We start from the raw sequence: 27,345 nt of genomic DNA, 5'->3' as shown, positions 1-27,345 counted from the left end.
AGCCAGCAAGGGTTCTTGTGGCTGCAGGTGGCGGAGATGGCCGGGCGGGGTGCAGGGGAGGAGAAGTCGCAGTGGGGGCGACGTGGGGCCCGCGGGGCTGCAGAAGCATTGTGGTGCTTGTCACTACTAAGGAAAGCAATGTGAGGATGAAAGGCACAAGGAAAAGAGAAGGAAGATTCCAAGTTAATGAATTGGGATAGGGAATGTCTAGAGTGCACTCAGCCAAGGGGCTTCGGAACCAACCCGGATTTCCGGCCTCGGCAATGCGGCGGGGCTTGCCGCTTGCTTGCCTTTTCCGGCAAATTTCCCTTCTTGGCCCGTGGTGGGCTCAATGTACAGGCGTACAGTGAAGCCCTGTATACGGTATCACCATCGCGATTGAAGGTATGTATGTGGAAACTATACTGGTTAAATTTCAGGAAACCCCTCGATGCATCTTGTACCATGCGCTTACTTAGCCTATCAGTCATTCGGCGCCTCGACAATTAGTTCTCGGGTATCAGTCCGTCAATTGTCTGATCCAGAACCAATAACGAGAATTGCTAACCTCGGGCTCGATCACCTGAGTAACTGTCAATAATGGCTATATATCTCAGGAAATCATCTCCATCAACGGAAACTGCTGGCCCTAATTACAGAGAGGTGATGCAACTCCGACGGGGAATCCGGGGTTTGAAACTGTATTTCTTCTTACGGCTGCGATAACCAAGGGTCGGACAACTGTATTCCCGGGGATGGACTCGCGTTGCGCATGATGATTCGGCTCTGGCTTGGAGTCCACCCTACTACCTCGACCGGTACCACTGATGCACTCTCCCTCCCTATCAGCTGATATCCCTCGATGGCGAAATTCACCACGGTTCCCGGTTGAGGCATGGGCTTCTTCTTGCCTTACAAGAAGATGCCGTTCACTGTTCGCTCATTAGTTGGTACATACAGCGCAGCTGGAGTGGGCAGAGGAAGCCCGCGGTGAGACAAGAGAAGATACAGAGAACCGCAAAGCAATGTGCATAGACATCGTCATCAATCGAGAAAAAGCCAAAGAGTCGTTTCCTGCAGTTTCCCACGATGCAGACCGCGGCGCACCGCCACCTCGCGCGGCCTCATGACGAACTTGTATGACATCCCCGCCGGGCTGGTGACCGGCATAGAGGACAGCGCCCTTGCGGCGCAGATCATCGTGGCCGTGATCCTGGCCATCGCTTTCTACAACTCGGTGGAGCTCGTCGTCCTGCTCTTCCTCACCTTCAAGAAGTACCGCGGCCTCTACTTCTGGTCCCTGCTGGTCTCCACCGTGCTGGGCGTCATGCCCAGCGTCGTGGGCCCCGTGCTGCACTTCTACTCGCTCGGCCCCCTCCTGCTCGCCCTGCTCATCTCGAACCTCGGCTTCTACGCCATGGTGCCCGTGCAGTCGCTGGTCCTGTACTCCCGCCTACACCTGCTCCTCCGCAACGAGCGGCGTCTGCGCCAGATCCTCTACCTGATCCTGCTCACCACCGCCATCCTGCTGCCCCCGACGACCGTCACCACTTACGGCTCCGCCTTCGTGGGCACTGCCCCCTGGAACGCCGCGTACCAGGTCATCGAGCGCGCCCAGGTGACCGGGTTCTGCCTCCTGGAGCTGTTGCTCTCCGCCTTGTATATCCGGGAGGCGGTCCAAGTGCTGTGGGCCGGCGATCCCGCGCTGCTGCGTCGACGGCGAGAGTCCGGGGAATCCGACGGCGGAGGAGGAGGAGGAGGATCTGGTGGCAGCGGCGCCGGGAATGTGATCTACCAGCTCGTGGCTATCAACTTTGTTATCATCGCGCTCGATGTCGGCCTGCTCGTTCTGGAGTATGTCGGGCTCTACTATCTGCAGGTCGCATTGAAGTCTCTGGTGTACAGTATCAAGCTGAAGATGGAGTTTGCGGTTCTGGGACGGCTTATCACCCTAACGGGCCGACATTCCCATCGCGAGGAGCCGGTCGCGAGACTCGAAGAGCCGGCGAGAGTGCCGGACTTTGTGGGGGCGGAGTATGCGGCCGTGGACTTTACGCACCCTGTCCGGACATCGAAACCATCCATGTCCTCGGGGTGAGGGACGGGAAATCCGCCCGAAATGTAGATCTAGGGGAATTGATCGGCGTGATGCTCATCGCATGAATCCGTGTTTAGTAATTGGTAATTTTAGTACCATGCGTCTTTATTAGTGGTTACCTGGGCAGCAGCTGCCATATACGGCCCACAAAGGCCCGGTATTTGGGAGACACTAAACTGTCCCCGCGTGGAATCTTGATCTTGTAAACCTGCCATCAGTCAAATAGGTAATGTCCAGGGTCTTCACTCGCCTTTGTCATCGTCAGGCTTAATCCGAAGAGGAGGAGGCGGCTTAGAGCCCTATACTTGGCCATCTGACTAAAGAAGAGATTGACTGACTATACGTAGATTATCAGTAAGCTAGCTTCCGTAATCAAATCCATGAAGCCGATCACCGAAGATTTATCAGAAGACCATCAGTGTAGGAAATAGTAAACAATAAACAGGTCTTGCATTATAAATTGGATATAGCAGGGGAACGAACCAAGTTCCCACTGGCTGTCCCAGCCACAACCCTCTTCTATTGCACATTCGATGCTAAGGTGCTCATCGTCGGTAAACAGTGAATTCCAAGCACAAAAACATAAGGTAAGCCCCCAAGAGCACAACCGCCGCACTTCTCCCCAGCCCCAAAAACACGACAGCACAAAACACCAAGGAAGAGACCCAGACCGCCAGAAGCTCAAAGCTGACAAAACCACCACTCGCTTTCTGTCCCTGGTTGTCCGCCACTGCAACGACACCGACACAGAGCGTCAGCAGGAAGATATTGCTTCCGGCTGTTGTCGCGGCCAGGATGCCGCCGTGACCTCGGACACCACTGAGGATGGCAATCAGTTTCTCTGGGAGAGTCGTGGCAAAGGAGACAACCGTCAGGCCGAAGACGGTTCCGGAGAGATGGAGGGAGTCTGTGACGGTCGCGGCGCTGTGGGAGATGATGTATCCGGACAGCGACAGTGCGAGGAAGCCGAGGATGAGCTGGAATAGGTGGTACGGGAGGCTTTTGGTTCTTCTGCCGTCGCTGTCTTTGCGTGTAGATGATGGAGGATTACGCTCGTTCGCGATGAGAGGAGACGTCTCACAGAGTTCAGGGGCATGGGCGGCAGATTCGTCGACTTCGCAATGACTGGAAACGCCCGACTCACTGCTATCGTCGCTGTCTGATAACTCGGTGGGCGACGCTACACCCCTGTAGATAGCGTAGATGATCGAGCCGAGGTAGAGGCCAAACATGGCGATCAAGACCCCGCCGACCATCGGGTTCAGTTGGTTGAAGAACGCCAGCATTACGAATAGTGTCGTGACCACAGGCAACAGGGCAGAATACAACTTTGCGCTGCGGTCGAAATCCACTCCCTGTGGGTGACACAGTAGCCCTAAAGGGAAGGCCCCGAAAACGTTGGAGATGGTCGAGGCCATGACATTCCCAAGGACCAGGGGCCTTTGATGTTGCAGGATAGCGGCAACCACTACGGCGAGCTAAGGAGGAGATTAGCTATGATACAACTAGATAGGTTCGCGCTGAAACTCAGACCTCCTCCCATTCAGCGCCCGCCGTCACAAGTGCAATGACCGTTTGGGAGACGCCTAGGCGCCGCCCGACAATGACGGTGTGGTCGATGAACTTGTCTGCGCCGTAGTCGAGGACAAACACGCTTGCAATCAGGGTGGCAACATTGAAACACAATGTATGCCAGTCCACTGTTGATAATTGTGCCACGGTGGAAATACCAGGGGCAATCAGAAGATGGAGAAGGCTGATACACGGTCATGTACTGTGCATCAATTGAAGCTTGAGCCTAGCGTCGACCGCCTTTACTTGATGGCAGCCACCCTTTGTCATGCCATCACGTGGCCTGCTCCAAGAGTATCCCTTATGTAATTCTACAAAGTAGATCCTGAAACTTAAATTTATACCCTCTTCACTTTATCAATTGAACCTGAGTCAAGGAAAGTAGTTAGCTAAATTGAAGGAAATCTCGGACACTACGAGTACCTGTTGGTTATAGGATAATCTACTCCCAAGTCATCTCTTGTGATAGATATGAACACGGCTATAGAAAATGGAGTCAGCTGTTTCGGTTTAAGTCCCTCACTGAGGCTGGATTCACTATTCCATCGTCAACTAAGAGTGTCCACCAAAACTCTACCTATTTCCTTGCGAATCGGAACCACAATTCTTTCCTGACAATGTTATATTATTTGGTATTCGTGCTGGCATGAGATTCACATTACAGCAAGATAATCTATAAGATACTGTTTAAGTTTCACGTTAACATGCCCAGGCTGCTTCCCCAGAGACAGCACGAGATCCTGATCATACGAGTGATTCTCCGGTATCGGAGGATTGGTCGGCTTAGCCGGGATCGGACTAGACTCCGAGCGAAGCGGGACAAACAAGCCTCGATGCCAAGCTTTCAACCTTGTTTGAGTCTTTTCTCCACCATCGTCTGTTCGCAACCACCAATCACTCAGAACTTCCTAGTTCCACATTCTTCTCTCCCCCACTTTCATCGCAAGACGGGCCACATAAGACGGTACCTAAAGTAACCCATTGCGCAAGCTGAGCCACCTTCGTCATTCTCAATAAGGCTGTGTCCGTGTACTGAGTATGAAGCTCCCCGCAAAAGCGATCCCTCCGTCTGGACCGCTTTTAGCGTCGTGATCAGGATCTGCAGCAAAGTTCCTGATGATCGTTTCCTGTTCCGTTCTGCGATCATCACCAGTTCCGTAGACTTTGTTCAGGCGTTGCGGAGGATGCAGCTTCGAGTTTAGTCTCCGCTGCTGCCGCGTCACCAGTTTCTTCATCTCTACACCGCAGAGTATGCGCCATTCTAACATGATGGTCACCAACAATGATCAATATGGCATACAGCCTATATATATCATCATACCGAACGGCCAGCTTGCTGATGTTGCAATCATCATTCTAATCATCAGCCATCGGTTCTCCTCTGGTCGGGTTGTCCGTTACATTCTCCAACATGTGGTTTGCGAACGTGGCTGTTTTGACGGCCTTGGTCGGCTCGGCGGCGACGGCGGCCACCCCCCTGACTTCAGCCAACTGCAGGGCGGCTACCTTTCAAAAGTACATTGATGCCGATGGTACACGCGCCAAGGTGCAATGGGCAACCTACATTCCTGCCAATGGAACGTTCAATCCGATGAACTATACATCTTCCTCTGAGTATCCCACCAACCTACCTGAGGGATGTGGCGTGCAGATCAACGTTCCTTCTGAGGGCAACTCCAGCTACCTCGTCGGCCTGATCTTGCCGTATGACTGGAATGGTCGTCTGCTGTATGTATTACCGCATTGTCTTGATAATCCCTACTGACTTGCTCACAGCTCGGCTGCTGCGGGTGGCGGCATCAACTGGGTTGACATGGGCACTGGCACTCACTACGGCTTTGCGACGCTCTCTAGTAACTTGGGCCATGTCGGGATCGACACCGAAGGTACCTGGGCGATTGGCCGACCTGAGGCGGTGGTCGACTGGGGCTACCGAGCCTGGCACGGGGCGACCGTCTTGGGAAAACTATTGATTCAGAATTGGTATGGCTCGGCCACAAAGTACAGCTACTTCTATGGGTGCTCGACCGGTGGCCGACAGAGCATGAAGAACATGCAGGAGTACCCGGACGACTACGACGGAATTCTCGCGGGAGCCCCGGCCTGGTGGACGACGCACCAGCAGCTGTACAACCTGAAGCAGACCACTTACCAAGCCCCGGCCAACTCCTCGCACAAGATTCCGGAGCCGATGTTCGATATCATCGCCGCCGAGGTGTTGAGGCAGTGTGACCCCCAGGATGGCCTGGTCGACAACATCATCTCCGACCCGGCAGGCTGTAACTTCAACCCCAACATCTTAATGTGCAATGCGACCAGCACGGCGGACAAGTGCCTGACGGCGGAGCAGCTCTCCACCTTGTACAAGATCCACAACGACTGGGTCGACGTCAACCAGACCTACGTGTACGGCCACATGTGGCTGGGCAGTGAGTCCTCGTGGCTGACCGGCAACATCGGGCTGGGCGAAGACAGCACGATCGACCAGCAGTACTGGTATCCGCGCGACCTGATGGGCCTCTCCGACTTTGTGTGGCAGGATCTGGATTACAGCACCGTGCAGCTGGCCGACCAGCTGAACCCGGGCAACGCGACGGCTGACCGCTACGACATCAGCGCCTTCCACAACCGCGGCGGCAAATTCTTGCACTACCACGGTCTGTCGGACTCGTACGTCTCCCCCGATGCCAGTATCTACTACTACGACCAGGCCTCCAGCGCGCTCAAGCCCCAGGGCGTTGAGATGGATGATTTCTACCGCCTGTTCTTGATCCCTGGCATGGAGTAAGTTTCTCTATCGTCTTCCTTTCTGCCTAGTCCTTCCCAAATCAGGTCTCATGAGAATAGCTGGCTGACTCTCGATGAACAGGCACTGCTACTCCACCCCGGATATCATGAACGCCCCCTGGTACATTGCCGGCGCGGACCAAGCCGCCATGATCAACACGGGCACGTACAGTGTCCCCGGGTACCGGGACGCCAAGCACGACATCATTCTCGCGATGATGGCCTGGGTGGAGAACGGCACCGCCCCGGACAGTATCATTGCCACCAAGTGGAAGAACGACACGACGGCGACGGAGGTTCTGCGCCAGCGGCCCGTGTGCCACTACCCCTACCAGGCCCAGTACAACGGGACGGGTAACCCGGATGAGCCCACTAGCTGGAGCTGTAAGCTCTTGTACTAGGACTGTTGCAGGAGAGGGGGATTGGAAAGAAGGTTTTGACCGATGTGAATTTGAAGTCAAAGGGCAGGATTTGATGACTTGGGAGAAACGTGTTGACTGGGGTATTTGTTCTTGTGAAAAATAATCATGAAGACACCAATGCTGAAAGTTTCGAGCCGGTAGCCCTGGAGTCAGAGTCGTCGAAGGGGGTATTCCACCTTTATATCCCTTTTCTTTCCGCCCACCGTATCTTGTCAGTCTGATTTCGTCAGTTTCAAGTTCACTCATTACAGAGGTCACACTGGGCTTTGTCACGGTATGCACAGTACCTAACCAAGTTCCTGTTCAAGGCCCTCTTTGCGAGCTGTGGGGAGGATGGGCGGAGTCTGCCGCTTCCTATTGGTGGTTTGTGCCCGGTATCTCGGCTTTAGTGGGTTGGAATCTCGGGGTCTTCCATCTTCATCCCCGGGCATGCTGAATTGCGGACCAGCGGCGTAAGACATATACGTAGCATGATCCACTGTAGGTTCCCGTTCTGCACTGTAGATCATCTTTATGATAGGAGACTATACCTGCAGAATTCAACCATGGCTCTCATCTTAATCATTTAAAAGGGGCAAACTTTCCCTGGTTTCATAGGGCACTTCACAGAGCACCGGCGGTTGCATCAGGAGCATTGAGCCATGATCCGCTTCGTACTTGCTACTACGCTTTCAGCTGTGGTCGCTGTGCAAGCGATCTCTCTAGAGGATGTGTGCACCCCATCCTACGTACAATCCAAGTTGCCGTCCGACTCCGTGTATCCCGGGATCACCCTCGATCGTTCTTTCATCGAGGCCAATCCGGTTTACAACTCGACGACGAGCGGCTCCGCGATCTTTCCAACGGAGACCATTGACTACTGCAACGTGACCCTCGCCTACTCGCACGATGGCCGCGACGACACCGTCAAGCTTCGCTTCTGGCTCCCCCGCCCCGATCGATTTGAGCAGAGATATCTGTCCACGGGGGGTGCCGACTACTACATCAATCAGGGAGTCCAACAGCTTCCCGGAGGGGTCATCTATGGAGCGGTCTCAGGTTCCACCGATGGAGGCTTTGGGAGCTTCGATACCGGGGTTGACGAAGTTCTCCTTGTGGCGAACGGCACGCTGAACCACCAGAATGTCTACATGTTCGGGTACCAGGCCCACCACGAACTCAGCACGATCGGCAAGAGCTTGACCCGGCGCTTCTTCAACATGACCGACACCGACAAGCTCTACGCCTACTATCAGAGCTGTTCCGAGGGTGGCCGGGAAGGATGGAGCCAGGTGCAGCGGTTCGGGGATGAATGGGACGGCGCGGTCATCGGGGCGCCTGCGATCCGCTACTCCTTCCAGATGGTCTACCACCTCTGGGCCAACGTGGTCGAGAAGACCCTCAACTACTTCCCGTCGCAGTGTGAGATCGAGGCGATTGTCAACCAGACCATCCAGGCGTGCGATGGCTATGATGGCCGGCAGGACGGGGTGGTGTCGCGCTCCGACCTGTGCAAGCTGCACTTCGATCTCAACTCCACCATCGGAGAGCGCTACTACTGCGCGGCCGATGGCGACGTCCCGGTTCAGAACTCGACCATCTCCGCCAAGGCGGTCGAGGTCGTCCGCACGATCCTCGGCGGCATGAAGGATCTGCAGGGCAACCAGGTCTACCTCTCGTACCAGCCGGGGGCGCTCTTCTACGACGCGCAGTCCACCTACAACGCCACGACCGGGGCGTGGGGGCTGGACATCAATTCGTTCGGGGGCGAGTACGTGGCCCGCTTCTTGGATTTCGTGGACGCGGACAACCTCTCGTCCCTCGACAACGTCACCTACGACACCCTCCGGGACTGGATCCAGCAGGGCTGGCAGCGGTACGAGGATTCCATCCACACCGCCTGGCCGGACCTCACCCCGTTCCACCGCGCAGGCGGCAAGATCCTGCACTACCACGGCGAGCAGGACGGCAGCATCCCCACCGCCTCCTCCGTGCACTACTACGAGTCCGTCCGCCGCGTCATGTACCCCGGGCTGGCCTACAACGCGAGCACCGCGGCCCTGGCCGATTGGTACCGCCTCTTCCTCGTGCCCGGGGCCTCCCACTGCATGAACAACGACCTGCAGCCCAACGGGCCCTTCCCGCAGACCTCCCTCGCCACCCTCATTCGGTGGGTGGAAGACGGCCTCGTCCCCGTCACCCTGAACGGGACCGTGCTCGGCGGGAGCTTCGCGGGCCAGGAGCAGCAGATCTGCGCGTGGCCCCTGCGGCCCATGTGGTACAGCAACGGCACGGAGATGCAGTGCGAGTATGACCAGACTTCGCTGGATACGTGGGCCTGGGACTTTGATGCTTTTAACATGCCGGTCTACTAGGCTGTCAGTGTTTACTTTTTGTCGGGACATCACTAGGGAGATGGACTCTGTGCATATGGACAAGGGACATGGGCTGAAGACATTTGAACTCTGCTAGCCCATTGAATTGCAGATGTCTAGCCTCTACCGTGGGGTGGGGAATTCTTTTTCTTTGTACTGTTTTCTCATTTCTTGACTTCTTCCGGTGAGAGGTTGCGGGTGGAACTACATACCAAAGCTCCAGACGAGCCCTGGATGCCCATCACTACAGCGAATAACAAAAGGTTAGTCTAACCGAAATGTATATTCTTCGAAGCACTAGTCAATTCAGAGTATGGATAGATATCCCTTGCTCGAACAGAAATGTACCAACCAACAGCTACTTCCGAAGCCTAGGGCTCTGAGCCCGGTACCCCGGGTTGCAGATTGACCAGCTCGGAACGCCGACCACACCTCACCACCCTTGGTTCTATGCGTGTGCTTTGTAATGCTTGCCCATCACCGATGCGACGAGTCTCAGTTCAAAGATGTATGTACAGCAGTCGCTAAATCAGGATATAAGTCTCTCCTGAAGTATCAGGTACTGGACAGAACACAACCAAGCAGAACTGAACACAACATTAATCCCACGAACAAGATGCCAACCAGCTACCTGATCACCGGACCGGCACGAGGCCTTGGAGTAAGCATGTCACCTAAATGTCCCTCTTCACCCTACCAAATCGTCAATCCTAATATGACTTCAAGTACGCCCTCGCCAAAGCCCTAGCCGCCAAGCCCGAAAACATCGTTCTGGCCCTGGTGAGGAACAAGACGGCAGCCGAGCACCGTCTTGCCGCGGACAACATCACTAACGTCCACGTCCTCGTCGCCGACGTCACTGATGACAACGCCCTGAAAGGTGCCGCCGCAGAGGCAAGCGATATCCTCGGTTCCCAGGGGCTGGACGTGCTCATCCACAACGCCGCGTATGTTAGCGAGCAGACGGCCTTGACTTCTATCAATGATCAGTAGGGTGTTCTTCTTTTCTTTCTTTTTTCATTCTTTGGATCTGTGTTTAGCCTGTACATCCCCAGCACTCCATGCCTAACAACCCGAAACCCCAGCGAGACCGAACCAACCACCCTTATAGAGGACACCCAGCAAAGCATCGAGGTCAACGTCTTCGGAACCCTAAAAGCGACCCTAGCCTTCCTGGACCTCGTGCGGCGCAGCCAGATCAAAAAGGTCGTTGCGATATCCAGTGGGATGGGCGATATTGGTATGCCCCTCCCCCCCCCCCAAAAACACACACGGCACAGTAAAAAGCGGCTGCTGTGGTCAAGATACACACTGATGGGTGTACCCCAGACATGATCAATGAAATTCGGCTCTCCAACGCCGCGCCGTACGCCATCAGCAAGGGCGCTCTCAATGTCCTGATCGCCAAGCTCAATGCCGCGTACGCGGGGGAAGGCATCCTCTTCATGGCGATTTGTCCGGGGCGGGTGGATACCCTCGAGGGGGGTGTGCGGGAGTGTATGTTTTTTCTTTGTACTTGCTTGATCATCCTCGGCTTGGTTGTTCGTTGAGTTAGGTGCTGATGGTCATTCGAGTACAGTACCGGAGCCGATTCTCTCGCGCGTGAAAGGCATCGAAGCCAAGTTTGAGGCGTATGTGGGGGTGAAGGTTGTTCCGATGCGGCCGGAGGTTGCTGCAAGAAGTGTGCTGGCTGCGGTTGATCGGCAGACCCTGGCTGGTGGGTTCGGGGGATCTTTCTGGAGTCATAATGGGACTAAGAGGTGGTCTTAGCAGTGGGGAACTGGTTGGGATCTGCTGAGCTCGCGTTTGTGGGTCCATTGGGCATATGTAAGCTTCTTTAACTGCCAGATATCGGTGAGAAGCATTTGAGGGCGGTTGAGGAATGCGAGTTCGATTACACATACGGAAGCTTATATTGGCCTCGGGATTATAGCTCAGGCCACTTCGCGTTGATGCATCCATGATGACTCTATAAGCTACCTGCCGTGTAAGAGCTGTCTTAGGTACCCAGAGCGTCCGTCCCCTTCCAATAAAAAGTACACCTGAATGAAGAGCCGACGAGTCCACGCTTGCCTGCTCTTACTGGATAATCCGAGCTTCGTAAGACGTTGAGCAGTCATGTAGCTCAGGGGGCTAAACCCTTTCTGTTGCGGCCAAATCACCCAAACTTGCTTATGAACGTGCATCAATCAGGATACAAAAGGGACTTTGGCTGCTTCCTGCTACCCACGGCCCAGGAACGTTATTACAAGGTCCTGTCTCGCAATCTTTGTGCATCCAAGCTAAGGAAAGACCGAGTCCACAAAATCCCGAATGATCTGACCCTCCCCGGTAAACCCCGGCCGTCCCATGGTCCGCAAAATCTCCTCCGCGCGCGCAATGGGCCCTGGCGCAGCAGACACGTCTCTCCCCGGCCGACCCTGATCCGGTCCCTGCACCAGCTCCGGACGATCGGGAAACAACTCGCGAACTTTGCGCCGGATATCGGTCCAGGTGCGGTTGACGGAGTAGGAGAAGACGCGCTCGTTCTCGATCGACACGGACGCAACGGCCGCGACCAGGAGACGCGCCGTGTCCTGGACGTCTGTGATGAAGGCTTGCATGACATACAAAGTCAGTCGGTGAGTGAACCATGAGCTTTCCTCGGGGGGCAAGAGGAGCACGCAATAATAGTACCAAGGTCAAGACCGACTTCCGCCCATTCTCCGCGGAGGGCCCGGATCAACTGCCCGGTCGACGAGGTCGGGCCGGTGTGAAGGTTGTTCACATCCAGCACGCGCCCGAACTGGCCATCCGGTACGATGCAGTTGGCCACGAAGGGTGGGTTGTTCTGCTGGACCCAGTTCCAGAAGCTCGGCTCGGCTCGGGTCCGGCCGGCACTGTAGACGGCGAGCTTGCGCTCGAAGGAGGCGTCCACCGGTCCGCTGCGGACTTGCTGGATGGCTTGGTGGTTGAAGGTGTCGACGCGGATCTCGTGGGGCTGGGGCTCGTTGTAGACGGTCGACTGGACCGCTTTGGAGCTGGAGCTCAGAACATAGCGCTGGACCCCGGCGCGAGCGGCGGCTTCGAGGGTGTTGACCACCCCTCGGATCAGAGGGTCGACTACCTTGGTGGGATCGGCATCGAAGATGACCGGCATGGACGGGTAGATGACGCCTGAGGCTCCTGCATGAACCATTAGGTGGGAATCACGGTTTAGGTTATCGGGCCAGTCAATTACCATTAAAGGCCGCCTCGAAGGCCCCCTCGTCTTCGAAATCGGCCACTTGAACGAGCTCGAACTTGTCCGGCCACTGCGCGTCGAATAGTGCATGCATCCAGATTCGATGTCGGTCCACATCGCGTACGGTCCCGCGGACCTGATAGCCAGCGTCGAGGAGCTTCTCGCAGGTTTCCACGGCGATGTATCCATTGGCTCCCACTACCACGACCGTGGAGTCGGCGGGAATGGCTCGATCGGCAATATGCATGGTTGTCCTGCAAGTGGGATGTGCAGTTGCCACAGAAGCGTGCTATCCGTCCCAGGCCCCATATGGGGTTGGGGTTGCAAAATAGTGCTTATATATCTCTCCCTTAGAAATTCTATGAATGGAATCGCATACCGCACACCTGTAATCAATTCTAAATGCGCTCAAGAATTACAAATCGTGTTCACAATATGCCAACTCTCAACCACTTGGGCATGAAGTATCGGGGCTTCATGCGTGCACCTGGAACCCCGAGTTACGGACCTGCACCGAGTTTGGTCGGGAATGCACAACTCGGAAGTCCGGACTGATTGCGTAGTCTCCCGGGGGTTCTGCAGTAGTGAGATATTTATCTTGAGATAGTATACTCCTACTAAGTATATTACTGTTACAGCATGATTCGCGTGAGTGCTTTGATATCTGCTGCCACAACATAATAAACTGCGTGCAGCACTGCGCCTGGACAGACTTTATGTTGTCTCATGATTCTCTTGTCGCGCTCATATACTGCTCACAGCGCGTAGCAAGGCAGTGTTTGACGTAACCGTCGCATCTTCCAAGGAATATATGACAAGATTGAATATTTTGGAGACTCTTTGTGGTAACGTGTGTTATAGTTTCCAGGTCCCAGACGGGCCTCCCAAGGAAGCTCCTAATCGCCTCTCATATATTTCAGGCATGTGGAGGTGACCATGCCTGGGTTGCGAAGGATGCTGACTGTTCCTTGCTTTTAGCTTATAGATACGAGTGCGTGTTGCTGGAGGGATCATCGTAGAGAAACCTTGGATTTGGGCGTCCATGAAAGCAAACGTTAGCGTGCCAATTGATGCTACCTAGGTATTGTTCCTTTTCAACAAATGAAAGACGCTGTGCAACTAGGTGTGAACCAAGCCTGGCACTGGCATAATGCATCAATGAACCGCAAACGTGGGCAATGGACAGTCTGTCGCGTTTACTATATCACCATAGTCAGCGGGGATCCTACCCACACTCCACTGAAAGGGTAACTCACCGATCGACATCATAATCATTCCAAACTCATCCGCCTCCTCCAGCCACTTCTCCGCCCTTTCCGCCATCTTAATCCCCGGTCGGATCTGATCGAATTCACCCTGGATGTAGCCATGCCCATCCCATCTGGCCAGCCACCGAATATACAAGGAATTCCACTCCGGCTCCGACTTCGCCTGCCAAAGGATCTTCGCCGCAGGCGCAGGCATGAAGCCTACCTGGCGGCAATCTAGCGGCGGGGCGTCGTGGAAGACGGATAGTGCCCAGCGGAGGAGGTAGAGCGACAACACCGCGCGTCGCTTGGAGGTGACGTGGACCCAGGCGGTCCAGGTGGGACGCATTGCCTCTCTTTCCTCCTGGAGGAAAAGGCCCGTGTTGGCGGCGTGGTTGGCCAGGTCTTGGATCTTGTGGAGGAGGGTCGGTGGGGGCAGCGTTGGGCGGGAGCTCTCGCCGGGGAAGAGGAGGATGATCAGGTAGATTACTACTGCTTGGAGGATTGCGAGGAGGGAAGCTTCGTCGAGGTCGTCGAGCTTCGGTTATCAGCCGACGTTTGTTCCAGAGTCCGGATTGTGTGTACACACCTTGTTCAAGAGGCTGTTTACTTCGTTCAGGATCAGGCGGTGGACTAGGTTCTCGGCTCCATGACATTGCCCGTGCCACATTTTGACGAGAGTGAAGCAGTTGGCGAGGGATTGAGGTAGAGTCCTATCGTCGGCGATAGAGCTGTGGTGAATGAATGGGGGCGTCTGGAAATCCCCTGCCAGCATCCTGGGCCAGGATCGAAGAACACGGAAGATGAACTCCATGCTGTGGTTCGCCAGCGCCGCTGCGGGGGACAGTGCATTTGGTTCTGGTGAGACCAGCGAGCTTGGGTTCTCACAGATCATACCATGAGGGTATATTTGGGCATTGTCATTACGAACCAGAGCTGCGGAGATGCGACGCGGGGACAGGGAAGAATTTACGTCAAAAGGAAAGGACAGGTCCCAAGGCGCAGAGTCGGCAAGCAGGGCTTCAAATAGGCTTGACGAATCAGCAGCCTGCGGCTCCGGTGGACTCGATGGGTTTACTTGTGGCGCCAAAGTCGTCTCCTCCCTGTCTGGCGATGGAGAGTCGGATGAGTCCAGGAACGGGTTTGGATACTGGCAGGGTATCTGTCGCATAGAACATCGCGAGCAGCTAGGGCGCTTAAGATTACACCGCGTCTTGTCCGCGACACATTGGCTACATGCCTTGCGCCGCACAGTCTGCGGTTGGGGTTGGTTGCACTTCATCCGGAGATGACGGATAAGCGAGGAGCCTGTTGATACTGCATGAGAGAGCGCTCCGGAGATAGAGAGAGCTCAAAGGGCCTCACGATGGGTGAATGTAGTGGCACAAAAGGGGCATTCAGCCCGCTCGGCTCTCTTATCCACAGCTGTAGGTTCCATGTTTGTGACTTTGTGACTGTGAAGATGTGAGATGGATGATTTCGACGACGATGCATACGTGCGGAGCTCCAAGGCTCGAAGGGCTCAAGGTGGTGGTGGATACTGAACCCGGAACTCCGAGCTCGTCGGCTAACATTATCATGCCTTTAGAGGAATAGAACAGCCTTGGCAACCCTGCATTGATGCCGTGGACAATCCATGTGATCACGTGATCACATCTGTGCCGGACAATCAAAGAGAATATCGTCGTAGGGCTGCCTGGTGATAGAACCCTACATTCAGAGAAGGGACTAAAAAAACATATTTTAATTTACCTTCTTCAAGAATAAACAAGCATGAAAAGAAACAAACAAAGATCAGCGCTACTAAGTACTTTATTAAGCCTTACTCACTGCACCGCTACTGCATCGCTACTGATTGGTTATTAACAAATATTAATATACGACACAATGTTCCTAAAGCTCTCCCAAGTTGAAACCACTTCTGTTTATAAGGCCGAGACTTATGTCTTAAGTACATGTTTCTGGGGCAATCGGCACCTTGTTAGTTTGCATAGGCCCAAAACTCAGTCGAGCACCCTCCGTCTGTCTATTGGCACATCATAGATTGCCTCTCTTCCCTTTCAAGGTGGGCTTCTGACAACCTTGAACAAGAAGGCCTAATCCGGAACTCCGAGCTATTCCCCAGGCTTCAATACGCGCCTGCCTACCGTAGTTCGAGGGGAGCCCGCAGCCAGATAAAACCGGGTTCCATCCCCAAGCCCCTCCGAACATCTAACCCCATTCTAACCTTACTTTATTCTTCTCTAACTCAACACAACATGACCATAAACCACATCTTCCTCTGGGCAACCGCCAGAAACCTCCCCGCACTGCGCATCTTCTACAGCAAAGTCCTCGCCCCGGTGGGGTACAAAGAGCTTATCTGCGCGTACAACAGCACGCTGATCGGGTTTGGGAGCGACTACCCTTATTTCTGGATCAAGGCGTTGCCGGAGGGGAAGAGCACGATGCCTGTTCACGTTGCGTTTGATGCGTCGAGTTAGTTCTCCCAAACACTCTTTTGCTTAGATGCTTCCAGACTGCGCTCTATGGCGCCATTGCTGATGTGTGTGTATACGTATAGATTGGGCGGCTGTTGAGGAGTTTCATCGCCTTGCATTGTGGGTTATCAGGGTTTCCTTTCTACTGTTTTCCTCGTCTTGAATCGGGAATGGGGAAGCGTATCTTGCTAATGCCATTGCGTCATTACAGAGAAAACGGAGCAAAGGATAACGGTGGTCCTGGGATCAGGGAGGAGATGAGCCGGTATCCCTACTACGCGGCGTTTGCGGTTGACATGGAAGGGAACAATGTGGAAGCTGTTTGTGCACCGAGGGAGGCCAGGAAGGAGTAATTTGGAACAGGCCGCACCGATTGATATGTAGACTACGTGGTGATAGGATGCAGGCTTAGAGCTTACCACTAAGTTCCATGAGTGTTCAAGCCAGGCGCATCGTATCGCATATCCCAGTCTAGGGTCTATGTCCATCTGACAATTTTCTACTCGCATCCAGCCTCCACTGACCTCTCCAACCGCTTCAACTCAACCCACTGCGCGACAAGGGCCTTGATAGTCTCTTGGAACCCCACAAACCGCCACCCAAACACCTTCTCCGTCTCCCTCGTATCAACCCTCCACCGAATCGCCCCCAACCTCCCTTCCATCGGAAACAAACCACCCTCAAGCTCCTTCCCATAGTACTTCCGCACAACCTCCCTAGCACCCTCCTCCCAGTCCACACCCTCGACAGCATCAGCATCCGAAACAAGAATAAACTCCCGATTCCCAGGAATCCTCCGCCGATCCACAGCATCGATATGTGCCCTCGCGACATCACTCACATGCACCGGCACACCCACCTAAGGAAACGAACTACTCAGATCATCTGTCAGAACGGGCGCAAGCACGAACCTTCTCGTCCCCTGTAGCACATCATCGCTCTTCACGTTTCTGTTCGTGGGCGATGGGGTAAGACGGTCATCGGGACCGATGACCACGCCGGGGAGGAGGTTCACGTAGTCAAAGCTAGGACGATGGGTTTCAACAAAGTCACGGCTGGCCTTTCGGGCAAGCGCTTTGGAGATCCAGTAGGCTTCCATGGAAGAGGCTGGGGTGATGTTTAGGGTGGGGTTTAGGTCGGTTGCTATAGATGATTAGATTGTATGTACGGTAGGGTAGGGGTGGTGATGGGGGCAAGCGAAGGCACAGTACCGGTATAGAGTCTCTCGGAGTCTGGGTTGAAGTTCCACTCGAAGGGGATGAGGGTCACGCCTGTTGTCTACCTTAGCTGTTTTCGTTGTCGCCTCGCGCCGGGTCGATGGATAGTGCATACAAGAAGAAGTGACAACAACCCTCTTCACACTCTCCACCCTTCCCGCAGCCTCAAGGAACACTGTTACCATCGAAACAGCAGGGAGGATGATATCCTCTTCATAATCCTCTGTCTACTCGACCGCCCTCCTCGCATCAGCCCCAGCCAACGTCAGATGATGGATCCGAAAACCGAAACTCACCTGAAGAGCCAACGGCGACGCCAGATGAACAATCACCGTCGTCCCCGATCCCCTCAGAACATTGTAGACGGCATCTTCGGCTAGAAAATCCGGGACAACGGCAAACTTCAGTTGTCCTGATCGAGTGGATTCAGTGATAGAAGCGCTTTTGGATTGGAGGTCAGAGATGTCGCTGTCTCTTCGGATCAGGGCAAGTAGTCTGTAGCCGCGAAAGAGAGCTGTGAGAAGGGTTTTGAAGCCGATGTAGCCGGTCGCGCCGGTTATCTGGGAAGTGAACAATTCGTGTGAGATTGTGTGGAGGTGGAGGCGAGGGTGGGGTTACCAGGAGCTTTTCGCGGGAGGTGCTGTGGGGGTCCATGGTTGATAAAGGAGGAAGAGATAATGAAAAACAATGGATGGGCGAATGGAAGGGCAGCGTCTGTATACAAGTACTTATAATAGAGTAGATTCAACCTCGAAATATGGGCTCGCGGAGCCCGGAGTTCCAGGTTTGGGTTTGAATCTAGGCTAGTGCCACCAAGTGTGCCTGTATCTGGCTAGGTCAATCAGTTATAAGTCTTCTTAGGCTCAATAAGCTAAATCCTTGATTGGTAAAAATGGGATCATTATAAACTAATTTAGAAATCACCATTCTGTTCTCCCTAAGTGAACTGCTTGAACTACAGGACGCGATATTAGCATCCGGCTACGCGCCTTTAAATTAGTTTTGATTTTACCCAACAATTCTAACTTATCCATAAAGACTACCAGGCGATCTGGTAATGGGAAGACTCTAGTTCGAAACTCCAAGTCCAGATCTTTGAATCTGTGATAAAGCTAACTCCCTGTTACTCCTGACACAACTCGAAGCCCGGAACTCCGTATATGCCCAGCCTCATCCCACCTTGCCTCCACGTCTGCCTGGGTTGAGTCTATAACAGCCTAACCACGCCACTCGTTTGGCGTTTGAGTCAGACCATTTTCATCCCTCTTTCCATCGCCATCGCCCCTTTGTATCAGAATCCCGCGACTAAGTCAGACAATGTACTCCATCCTCCTCCTCGGCGCAACAGGGTATACCGGCACCCTCTGCGCCAAATTCATTGCCCAGCACTACCCTACGAACATCCGCTGGTGCATCGGCGGCCGCTCAGAACAAAGACTCAAGGCGTTGGCGAGGGGATTGAGAGAGTTGTATCCGGATAGGCTGCAGCCCGGTACGTGCAGCCCCTGTTCTCCAACGGCGTTGGTGACTGTTACACCAACCCTCTGGCCTGTGTTGAGATTGACCTAGTCAGTTGAGCTGACAGGGTGGATGACTTTCAACACAACTAGAAATTGAACTCGTTGAACTCACCAAAGAGAGCATCGAATCGGTTACCCGGAAGGCAAAGGTCGTGGTCAATGGCGTCGGACCGTTCCATAGGTTTTCCACGCCGATTGTGCAGGCTTGTGCGCGGGCAGGCACACATTATCTCGATTTCTCGACCGAGACGTTATGGATTGCGGAGTTGATTGAGAGGTACGAGGATGTTGCGAGGGAGAGCGGGGCTATTGTGAGTTTTCAAGCCCTATGTCAATGAATTCCAGGCTGGGTCGAGGTCGAGATTGTCCCACGGTGTGCGCTGATACGGTAGTGATGAGAGCAGATAATACCAGGGATCTCACCGGCCGCACCGGCCGATCTCCTTGCGTGGCTGATCACAAAAACGACGAGGGAGACGCACTCCTGGGGACCGGGCGAGATTGTATCGTCTGGGAAGCTTAGCATCAAAGCAATGACCCCGGGCTCCCTGGCCACCGTTCTCGACAGTCTCACGACCTGGGGTGCATCCTGGTACCTGTCCGGAAACTCGGGCTCCTGGGTGCTCACTTCCCGGAAGCAACCGCCGCGGCTGGTCCCTAAATCACCACTTCTGTCTCGAGCGCTTGGCTACTGTCTTCATCCCGTTCTGGGGCCTCTGACAACATCCTTCGCGGGCCCCGGGAATGCCTCGGTTGTACACCGCAGCGCAGCCCAGAACCCTGGGCTTTATGGTGATGATTTCCAGTACAAGGAGTACCTTCCTGCTACGGGGATGTGGAATGCGATCTTCATACATTGTGCTACAAAAGTCACCATACTATTGCTCTGGATACCGTTTGTGAGGGGCTTAGTACGGAAGCTCCTGACTATGAACGCGGGTGATTTGCCTGATCAAGAGGTGTTGAGGGGGGCTGAGCGTGCGGAGTACCGGGCTGTAGGTGGGGCTGGGGGTCGAATAGGGACTGAAAAAAGAGTTATTGAAGCTTCGTTGCTGCGGGAAGGGGCATTGTATGAGTTCACAGCGTTGCTAACCTGTGTTGGGGCGAGGGTCTTGTTAGAGAGGGGGAGCAAGGAGAGCGGAGGAGAGCGGGCTGGGAAGGGCGGATTCTTTACGCCGAGTTTCCTAGGCATGGAGTATGTGGATGGGCTAAGAGATGCTGGCGTTGAGATTGAAGTGAGGTCTGCGGATGGCAACGCTTACTAGCCTAATTGGCTGGATAGCCAAGGATATACATTCTGAGGGACAATGGGTGTGTTGCTTGTACTCGGTGCGGGCCAATTTGAAAGTTCGATCGTAGTTGAATGAACTCACTCGTTTCATAGATGTACCTCAGTCTCACTCATGAACGACATTATGACTATGAGCCATCTTCTCGTCAGTAGTCTTATTCCTTGGTTGCCAGATGAGCAGCCAAGCATCGACGACGGCAACTGGTGTGAGACCATCTCTGGTCGATAAAGCCCTGATAGTCATGCGTGGCTTTCTAGCGGCAAGCTATTGCATTTGTGCTCGGGAAGACTTATGGAGTCTTATCATACTGACACCAATCCCTTTGATTCCTGAGGGAGAGAATGGTATTCGAAAAGGAGGATATAGAGAGGAAGGTGTGGTATCCAGAAAATGAACCTGGAAGCATTCTTGTAGGTGAATGCAGCCATCATGTCAACGAGTCCCAACGGAACCAACTATCCTCTACATTCCAGAGATCTACGGACAAGAACCCATCCATCACTCATCACCCCTTCACTACCGCACATCTGGCAATAGCCCTCAATCCATGAGTCTAGCACCTCACCCCCTCCCATTACCCACTCTACACCCTCACCAGCCACACCCACTATCTCAATCGTAATCGCAACCCCTCAATCTCTACATCCTAAGTGCACAGACCCCTTCATCCCATCAGACTATCTATATAGAAACTCAAATAGTGAGGCAAACCCACCCCCACAATGCCTGTGCAGACTTTCCTACCTAACCACCCCGTCGCCCCCAGTATAGCACTAAATAGCAACGGACTCCAAACCATCTAGCCTCACCCCTTAGCTTACTTAGCGATTCACCCAATCCCAGCCCCAGAATTACCACCACGCACTTTCAGCTAGGGATGGAGACGGTATAGAGGCATGACAGCTCAGTCGGAGTGGATCCCGGAAACTGGGTCCACGGTCCGGAAAAGATCCACTCTGTTGGGCACGTACCACCCAAAGTGCCAAGTCGCCCTCGGAGGCTGGTTCTAGACTTGGATGTCGCTTGTGTTGCTATGTCGAAGACCAAAAATTGTATGGGTAGTGTTGGCGGGTCGGTGGAGACTCGACGCGCTCTGGAGTCTGGACAGTCCAATGTCGAAGTTCGGGGGGCGGGCCGTCGAGTTTGGTCTATGTTTAGAAACATTGAAGTGCAATTGAGTTGGAGAAGACTGACCCACGCCTTGCGCACGTATTGAATAGTATCAATTTACATCCTGGCCATAGTGCTGTTGTTGTCTTGTCTTGTCTTGTCTTGTCTGAACATGCAATTGCTTACCGACATCCGCCATGCATCAACCACACACAAACCAAAACAAGGTTCCTCAACCTTGACAGCGTGCATGAGCCATTAAATTAGGTTAGACGGTTGCAGCGGAGCGGTATGATTCTCCCTGGGCGTGCAGCGTTGCATATCTCGCCCTTTACACTTTTCAGCAATCTGCAAAGCTCCGGCGTCTCGACCCTCCCTCCGGGATCACAGATTCGGATATCCCAGGTCCACCCACGCCCGCGGCTTGCGGGATTTGCTACCCGGCGAGGCGAGAGAAAAATCTCCGGGGAGTGGCATCGGTGAGGCCTGGCGTCTTCCTACTTTGGAACACTCCGTGGTTCTCGGACAGGGAATGTTGTTGGGTTCGGAGAATTGATGCCCTTTGTTTGCTTGCTCTGCTGGAGAGAGATACGGCGGACAAGGGGGGGAGGGAGGATGTCGCGGGTTCTGGGCCAAGCGAGCGGAGTACGAGTTGCTTTTGGGGGGTCGTCCCGAGCGGAACAAGTGGTAATTGTCGATTTGGCAGAACTACCTATCCTTAGAACCATTTAATCGGATTCTCTTTTCTGAAGAGGCTCCATATCACTTACGTATACGTATACATAGAAGACGGTCCTTGTCTCGAGCCACTAAATGTACAGGGGTGTAAGGAGCCTCTACTATACGCTAAGCCCAATCTAGAAGACTGTTCGTCTGCGGGCATCAAACATAATCTCAATTGGCGAATCATTTACGAGTCCTGATTCATACTGCATACATAGCTGGACACGTGGAACCACCAATCACGACATAGGAAATTCAATTCATGAACTAGAATCCGTGATTGGGAAGATCAAAGGAGGGGACGGTTTCCTTAAGGGAGATCCGAAGTTAAAATGGAAAGAAAAAAAAAAAAGTCAAAGGAAAGGCGCGGCCTGCAGGTCAGCTGCAGCCATCGTGCTCTAGACTAAGCACACAAATCCGGCATCCGAGACGGATGAGTCACTGCTTGCATGCAACATACAGTAAGTTACAGTACATCTTGGCTGCAGCAAGAAAACAAAAGTTGGAAAGCCCCCGTCCTGGAGCGGGCTTCTTCCGCTTTCCCCCCGGTGTAGACAGCATGAAGAAGGGTCGCACAACAGATTTCTCTCTATTTGTCCCTCTTCTCATTTTCCTTTGTTCTCTCCTCTGCTTTGTGGCCTTTTTTCGGCGAGTTTGTCTTTTTTTTTGTGGTTCTTGGTTTCGAGAAGTCGGGATGAACCGAAGAATACCAAACATAAGACATAGGAAGGTATTGTTGCGATGATCGCAGAAAAGGAAGATGCGAAAAACAAAGTAATCGAGATCCTCTGCGAATCTGCAGGCGTATGCAGTGCACTGCAAGAACGCGCAAGTGCAGCAGTAGCTGAGCGATTTCTCCATTGCCAAATCCAATGCGATCGGGCAGATATGGGAAGGCTGGGGGCCGCGGCGGGTCTGATGAAACCCTTTTGCCGGTGGACAAGATTCGATTTGGGGGACAGCGTGGTAACAGCATCTTGGCTGCATCAAAGCTAGCAGACAGGTATCCAGTGTCGTGCGCGAGATAAGACCGTAATGACTAATTCCAAACCAGTGCGTTGTGCTCATTCAACGGTGGTAGTCGGTCGGCCGGTAGATGCGGGACGATTCCTTGACGCGCTCATACCGCTCGGCCGCATCAGCCTCGTACAGTGACCCTCGGCTGGGCGAGCTGCGAGGGGATGTGTAGATGATGGTCCGGTGACGCTTCAGGGTCCGTGGCTCACGCTCGATGATGGCCTGCGAAGGATGAAGGTAGTCCTGAGTGGTGGTGCGTCGAGGGGGCACGGGATAGGTGGCATCGTAGCTGATGACCGGGGGCGCAGAGGCACGAACGCCGACGGTCGACTTCTTCTCCACGCGCAGGCCGTCCTCAATTGCCAGCAGCAGCTGACGGGCGGCGGCATACTTGAGAGGCACCTTGATCAGTGTGGATCGGTTGCGTTCTAGGTCGACCACCGAGTAGATCTTGCCGTTCTTGCTGCGCAGGTATTCAGCCACGTCGCGGGCATACTGGTGGCCGCGCTTGCATAGAGACCGGTCTTCCTCGCGAGTCTGAAGGGGGTTGGCACAACGGGAGCAGTGACCGGCGTGGCTCTCAAAGCTGTTGAGGACATATGTCTCGTCGTCCTCCAGCTCCCGCACGAGCACGACGGGCTCGGCGGCTTGCTCGACCTGGTGAGGCATGCTTGCGGTGCGACGGAGACGGGGCTTGGATCGCAGGGGAACAGACTCCCTTATGGAGGTGTAGATAGGGGGCCAGAGGAATCGAGTAGACTTGAAAGGCGACAGTGTGACGGATGGGTCAGGTCGAGCTCTGGGTGAGCACGTGTTGCGTGAATAGGTGGGTAGCAGTAATGCGATTGAATGAATAGATCGCAAACAAAGTGGTCCTGCGAGTGGCTATATGGTTGGTAATAGGTCTGAGTTGAAGGGCTGGATGCAGATGTATGAACTTGAAAATGAGAAGTAGAGGGGGGGAGCAGAGGAGGTTATATAGTTGGACATGACGAGTGGAAGGCATCCATGGAAGAGGGTAAAATGAGCTGCAGGAGGGATTCATGACGGATCTGGTCACAAGTGGAGACGCTAAGGAGGAATCAGTCATAATCTAAAATTAAAAATAATAAAAATAATAATGATGGGAAAGGAGGGTGTGGCAGCTGATGGGAGAAGTTTCCTAGAGAAAGTGCTGCCTGGTGACCGTAAGGCTGTCTCTTCTGTGTGTCTACTCAGTATCCGTACTGTGGCTGGTGCAGTGGAGTGGAGTGGATGATGGTAGTGGTGGTGGTGGTGAAGGCAGTGCATTTTCCAGGTTCAAATCTCCACTTCCCGGTTGGAAACGCAGTGTTCACAACAAGATCGCCTTTTGGATGGAATTACTGCAAGCTGATTGGTGAGAGGGACAGTAACAGTCGGTCAAGTTGGGATCATTCCCCTTCCCTGGTTGTTCTCATCTGACTGTCTGACTGCACCGGGTGGACACACTAGGAGAGGAATAGGGTTAGTTCCTCCCTAATGCCACGGACTACGCGTCTCCACCGTCCACTTTGCTTATCGACAGGGTCTTATCATTCCCCTCTAGAAAACAGTCTATACCTCTTCTAGGTGTCGGGGAAGAACTGAGTTCGATGGAGAGAGTCATCATCATCATCATCTATTGTCGGAGTCACTGAAGGATGGCTGGTGCTGTGGCTTGTACCCTCGTGTTTCCTGCGCCGCAATCCTCTAACTGCCACCTCGTCATCTTTCTTCTTCCCTCAACAACCTTTCCAACACGAAGCCTTTTGTTGCTCAGAATCTCTCTGTTTTTCTGATGACGCCATAATTCCACCAGAAAGAACTACAACGGACTGTGGCTTGACCCTCCATGGTTTGCGAGGTCCCCTGTCTGTCTATGCCCGGCGAGCAGCTCTCCCCGCTTCATGGCTCAACCACACCCGTCCCCGCGCTCATTTGCTACGCAGCCGCTGTCAACATCGCGGAGCGGTATTCAAAACAATAGAATCCATCCGTTCCAAACTGTCGGGCCTGTCTACCATCACCGCATACCCTATCGATCTCTCGTGCTGAGTTCTAGCATTCTAAGAATATCTACCATAAACGTTCGCAAGTACAGCACTGGGTGAAGATTGAAGATGGGGGATCCGGACTGCCAACCCTCCGCTATACGAGCGACCTGTCGATCGTCCGCACTTCCATGTGCTAAGGGGGGTCAACCGTCTCAGCCCCATCCTCCTCCCCCCTCCCCCCCCCCTCCAACCTTTCTGTTCCCCTTACACTAGTCCCGATCATGTCTTTCTTCTTCGCACAGGGTCCAGAAACTCCTTCCTGAACTCAGCCTCCGTCAAAGCGACAACGACGACTGGTCATGATTTCTCTTCTCCCCCTTTTTTCCTTACCCGTCCAATCCCATCCATATGGCTCTACATGCCATTGAGCTTGGGTGTGATCCCTGCTACCACGAGTTTTGGATCGCGAGATTTATGCAACCTGCACTTTTTACCTATCTGCGAGATGTTTCCTGCCTTCGATGTGGATAGTGGGCTACGAGGAGTAGTGGCAGGGAACCTGGTTTCAAGTACCGCGCGGCATGACCCTTGAGTGTGTCTCGTATCCTATCGCGGTGGCCTTGGGTGTTATTTGGAACTGGCTCGCCACCTGGACTGCTTTTCTTGTCTGAGACTCAAAGTCGTCATCAACTTGCGCAGCCCTCACTCGCACCTTCGCACATCCGCGATAATACAGGAGTGACCCGTCTACAAGCATTACTAATCCTGTTCACAAGTAACCTGTCGACCCAGGTTGCTTTGTCGGATGCTGCCTTGGGGGTTCCTTTGCAAGAAGCCGCCGCACGCGAACGATCCGATGATCGCATGGGCGCGTGCCCATGCTGAACTGACTGCCCCGAGGCAGACTAATAGATGGCAGGTCGGGCTGTGCGGTGATTCCTGTAGTCGCCATGGGGAGATGGCGATCTCGTCTTTTCTTTTTCCCCTTTGCGACCCCGGGTGATCCCTGAACCAGAAGCGCACACCCGACCATCGGTTCACCTACCAATCCCCGACGTGGGAATATATATCAGCAGTTGGAAACACCAGCACAAACAACACTCATACTGCTCACTCAGCTGCCTGGTCGCGACTTGCGACAGAGTCTGCCTTACGCCAGGGATCCAGGCTCCAGAATTTCTCTCACCTCACAACCGAAACGTCATTGTCAATCGTGTTCCCTGCGAGCTGAAGAGTTGACAGGAGGCGGCAGGTCAAGCTTGTTGCAAACATGATTTGAACGCAGGCGTAGCCTTCAACAACAACAGCCCGGCTAGCTCAATCGGCAGAGCGTGAGACTCTTAATCTCAAGGTTGCGGGTTCAACCCCCGCGTTGGGCTTTCTCTTTTGCTTTTTTGCCCTTCGCACATTGCCATTATACTGCGGTTTGCGCGTAGATTTTTCTTTTTATCTTGTGTGGTTCGCGGACGGCGCGGAAGCTCCACCCGGGATCCACTTCTTGCAATCAAGCGAATGGCCGCTCCCAGGTGTAGTCAGGGTACTAACTATGTAGTAGACGAAAAGGCCAATCACTAAATACAGCCTGTGGTATGCCCACCTCATATGTTCAGTACCATTTGGTGTAATGAAGCAATTCATACTACTTTACTCCTGTACATGGCGGCCCAGGATTGCGCCTTTTCTCCCCCGCCACTGTACCTGCTTTAGCTCCGCTGCACGCGGGTCCTAGCCACCTGATCCCATGCCTTACTCATAGTGGTGACGGCTGTCGCATGTAACCTGTCGGTCCGGTCTTACGGGCTGTTTATACTCAGTTGGACATGCCACCTACCCTCATCCAGCGGGTTGAGAATGTCATGCGTAGACAGATAGACAGATAGATTATTTGGTCTCCGATCAAGAGATCAAGATCCAGCGGTCCAGGCCGTCGAAACCCTCTAACATGCACCCAGTAACCACGAAGGACCAGCATACAATGCCGGAACTCGACACCCGCCCCAGCAAGATCAGAATATCCCAATTCAGTACAAAGCAACCCATCTCGAATTCCATATCCTTGAATACAAAGGAAACAACCCATCGCATAAGTTATCCCTGGTGTGAAAAGCGAGTTGTAACACATCCCCTCTCATTCCCAAGGCTCAACGCCAGAACACCATGCACCTAGTCCTCTCGAAAATCCCTTTGACTATACCTCCATCTGGGGCAGAGGCTTCGTCACCCAGCAAAGACACGGGACGAAAACCATGGAGGATAATTTAGTTTCTGTTCTGCACATGAACGGTCGATTGTCAGTATATATATCACCAT

General features: G+C 53.7%; 12 protein-coding genes and 1 non-coding gene across 13 annotated transcripts; 7 read left to right on the top strand and 6 right to left on the bottom strand.

Moving 5' to 3' along the window:
* Positions 1–1,105: 1,105 nt before the first annotated feature.
* On the top strand, positions 1,106–2,077 carry BO66DRAFT_458040 (uncharacterized protein; the record flags this gene model as incomplete). Its single annotated transcript, XM_025652192.1, has 2 exons — positions 1,106–1,704; positions 1,753–2,077. The coding sequence occupies 2 exons, from the start codon at positions 1,106–1,108 to the stop codon at positions 2,075–2,077; spliced, it is 924 nt and encodes a 307-aa protein (XP_025501080.1).
* Positions 2,078–2,622: 545 nt separating this feature from the next.
* BO66DRAFT_473533 (sodium:calcium antiporter) lies at positions 2,623–4,917 on the bottom strand (the record flags this gene model as incomplete). Its single annotated transcript, XM_025653055.1, has 3 exons — positions 2,623–3,555; positions 3,611–3,777; positions 4,683–4,917. 3 exons carry the CDS (start codon positions 4,915–4,917, stop codon positions 2,623–2,625), a joined length of 1,335 nt encoding a protein of 444 aa, XP_025501079.1.
* A 143-nt stretch (positions 4,918–5,060) lies between these two features.
* Positions 5,061–6,903, top strand: BO66DRAFT_458035 (tannase and feruloyl esterase; the record flags this gene model as incomplete). Its single annotated transcript, XM_025652191.1, has 3 exons — positions 5,061–5,377; positions 5,426–6,433; positions 6,519–6,903. 3 exons carry the CDS (start codon positions 5,061–5,063, stop codon positions 6,835–6,837), a joined length of 1,644 nt encoding a protein of 547 aa, XP_025501078.1. The 3' UTR covers positions 6,838–6,903.
* A 596-nt stretch (positions 6,904–7,499) lies between these two features.
* Positions 7,500–9,212, top strand: BO66DRAFT_441218 (tannase and feruloyl esterase; the record flags this gene model as incomplete). The annotated part of the gene is made up of 1 exon (XM_025651327.1): positions 7,500–9,212. The coding sequence occupies one exon, from the start codon at positions 7,500–7,502 to the stop codon at positions 9,210–9,212; it is 1,713 nt and encodes a 570-aa protein (XP_025501077.1).
* Positions 9,213–9,828: 616 nt separating this feature from the next.
* Positions 9,829–10,982, top strand: BO66DRAFT_329399 (NAD(P)-binding protein; the record flags this gene model as incomplete). Its single annotated transcript, XM_025644019.1, has 5 exons — positions 9,829–9,873; positions 9,939–10,201; positions 10,298–10,452; positions 10,542–10,678; positions 10,764–10,982. 5 exons carry the CDS (start codon positions 9,829–9,831, stop codon positions 10,980–10,982), a joined length of 819 nt encoding a protein of 272 aa, XP_025501076.1.
* Positions 10,983–11,494: 512 nt separating this feature from the next.
* On the bottom strand, positions 11,495–12,682 carry BO66DRAFT_403933 (putative aldehyde reductase 2; the record flags this gene model as incomplete). Its single annotated transcript, XM_025648899.1, has 3 exons — positions 11,495–11,808; positions 11,889–12,377; positions 12,433–12,682. The coding sequence occupies 3 exons, from the start codon at positions 12,680–12,682 to the stop codon at positions 11,495–11,497; spliced, it is 1,053 nt and encodes a 350-aa protein (XP_025501075.1).
* A 908-nt stretch (positions 12,683–13,590) lies between these two features.
* On the bottom strand, positions 13,591–15,120 carry BO66DRAFT_422252 (Zn(II)2Cys6 transcription factor domain-containing protein; the record flags this gene model as incomplete). The annotated part of the gene is made up of 4 exons (XM_025650036.1): positions 13,591–13,634; positions 13,692–14,220; positions 14,272–14,990; positions 15,048–15,120. 4 exons carry the CDS (start codon positions 15,118–15,120, stop codon positions 13,591–13,593), a joined length of 1,365 nt encoding a protein of 454 aa, XP_025501074.1.
* An 820-nt stretch (positions 15,121–15,940) lies between these two features.
* Positions 15,941–16,515, top strand: BO66DRAFT_441214 (VOC family protein; the record flags this gene model as incomplete). Its single annotated transcript, XM_025651326.1, has 3 exons — positions 15,941–16,160; positions 16,246–16,282; positions 16,374–16,515. The coding sequence occupies 3 exons, from the start codon at positions 15,941–15,943 to the stop codon at positions 16,513–16,515; spliced, it is 399 nt and encodes a 132-aa protein (XP_025501073.1).
* Positions 16,516–16,661: 146 nt separating this feature from the next.
* On the bottom strand, positions 16,662–18,033 carry BO66DRAFT_441213 (NAD(P)-binding protein; the record flags this gene model as incomplete). Its single annotated transcript, XM_025651325.1, has 6 exons — positions 16,662–17,021; positions 17,094–17,305; positions 17,374–17,433; positions 17,495–17,606; positions 17,676–17,939; positions 17,998–18,033. The coding sequence occupies 6 exons, from the start codon at positions 18,031–18,033 to the stop codon at positions 16,662–16,664; spliced, it is 1,044 nt and encodes a 347-aa protein (XP_025501072.1).
* Positions 18,034–18,696: 663 nt separating this feature from the next.
* BO66DRAFT_379565 (uncharacterized protein) lies at positions 18,697–20,164 on the top strand (the record flags this gene model as incomplete). Its single annotated transcript, XM_025645858.1, has 3 exons — positions 18,697–18,871; positions 18,990–19,210; positions 19,304–20,164. 3 exons carry the CDS (start codon positions 18,697–18,699, stop codon positions 20,162–20,164), a joined length of 1,257 nt encoding a protein of 418 aa, XP_025501071.1.
* A 2,129-nt stretch (positions 20,165–22,293) lies between these two features.
* Positions 22,294–23,182, bottom strand: BO66DRAFT_158131 (uncharacterized protein). Its single transcript, XM_025642196.1, has one exon. It carries the CDS (start codon positions 23,090–23,092, stop codon positions 22,463–22,465), a length of 630 nt encoding a protein of 209 aa, XP_025501070.1. The 5' UTR covers positions 23,093–23,182; the 3' UTR covers positions 22,294–22,462.
* BO66DRAFT_158136 (uncharacterized protein) lies at positions 23,073–24,203 on the bottom strand. Its single transcript, XM_025642197.1, has one exon. The coding sequence runs from the start codon at positions 23,708–23,710 to the stop codon at positions 23,093–23,095; it is 618 nt and encodes a 205-aa protein (XP_025501069.1). The 5' UTR covers positions 23,711–24,203; the 3' UTR covers positions 23,073–23,092.
* Positions 24,204–26,341: 2,138 nt separating this feature from the next.
* On the top strand, positions 26,342–26,414 carry BO66DRAFT_t244. The gene has a single exon. It is a non-coding gene; the product is annotated as a tRNA-Lys (tRNA).
* Positions 26,415–27,345: the final 931 nt, after the last annotated feature.

Source organism: Aspergillus aculeatinus, assembly GCF_003184765.1.
Source record: "Aspergillus aculeatinus CBS 121060 unplaced genomic scaffold BO66scaffold_43, whole genome shotgun sequence".
Classification (NCBI taxonomy): Eukaryota; Fungi; Ascomycota; class Eurotiomycetes; order Eurotiales; family Aspergillaceae; genus Aspergillus; species Aspergillus aculeatinus.
The sequence above is the reverse complement of the archived record's forward strand: the minus strand, read 5'-3'. Positions and strand labels throughout refer to the sequence as shown.

What these genes read in the sequence shown, in the direction of transcription:
- BO66DRAFT_158131 (XM_025642196.1), bottom strand. Translation starts at nt 23,092, where the DNA reads ATGAGCACAACGCACTGGTTTGGAATTAGTCATTACGGTCTTATCTCG.
- BO66DRAFT_158136 (XM_025642197.1), bottom strand. Translation starts at nt 23,710, where the DNA reads ATGCCTCACCAGGTCGAGCAAGCCGCCGAGCCCGTCGTGCTCGTGCGG.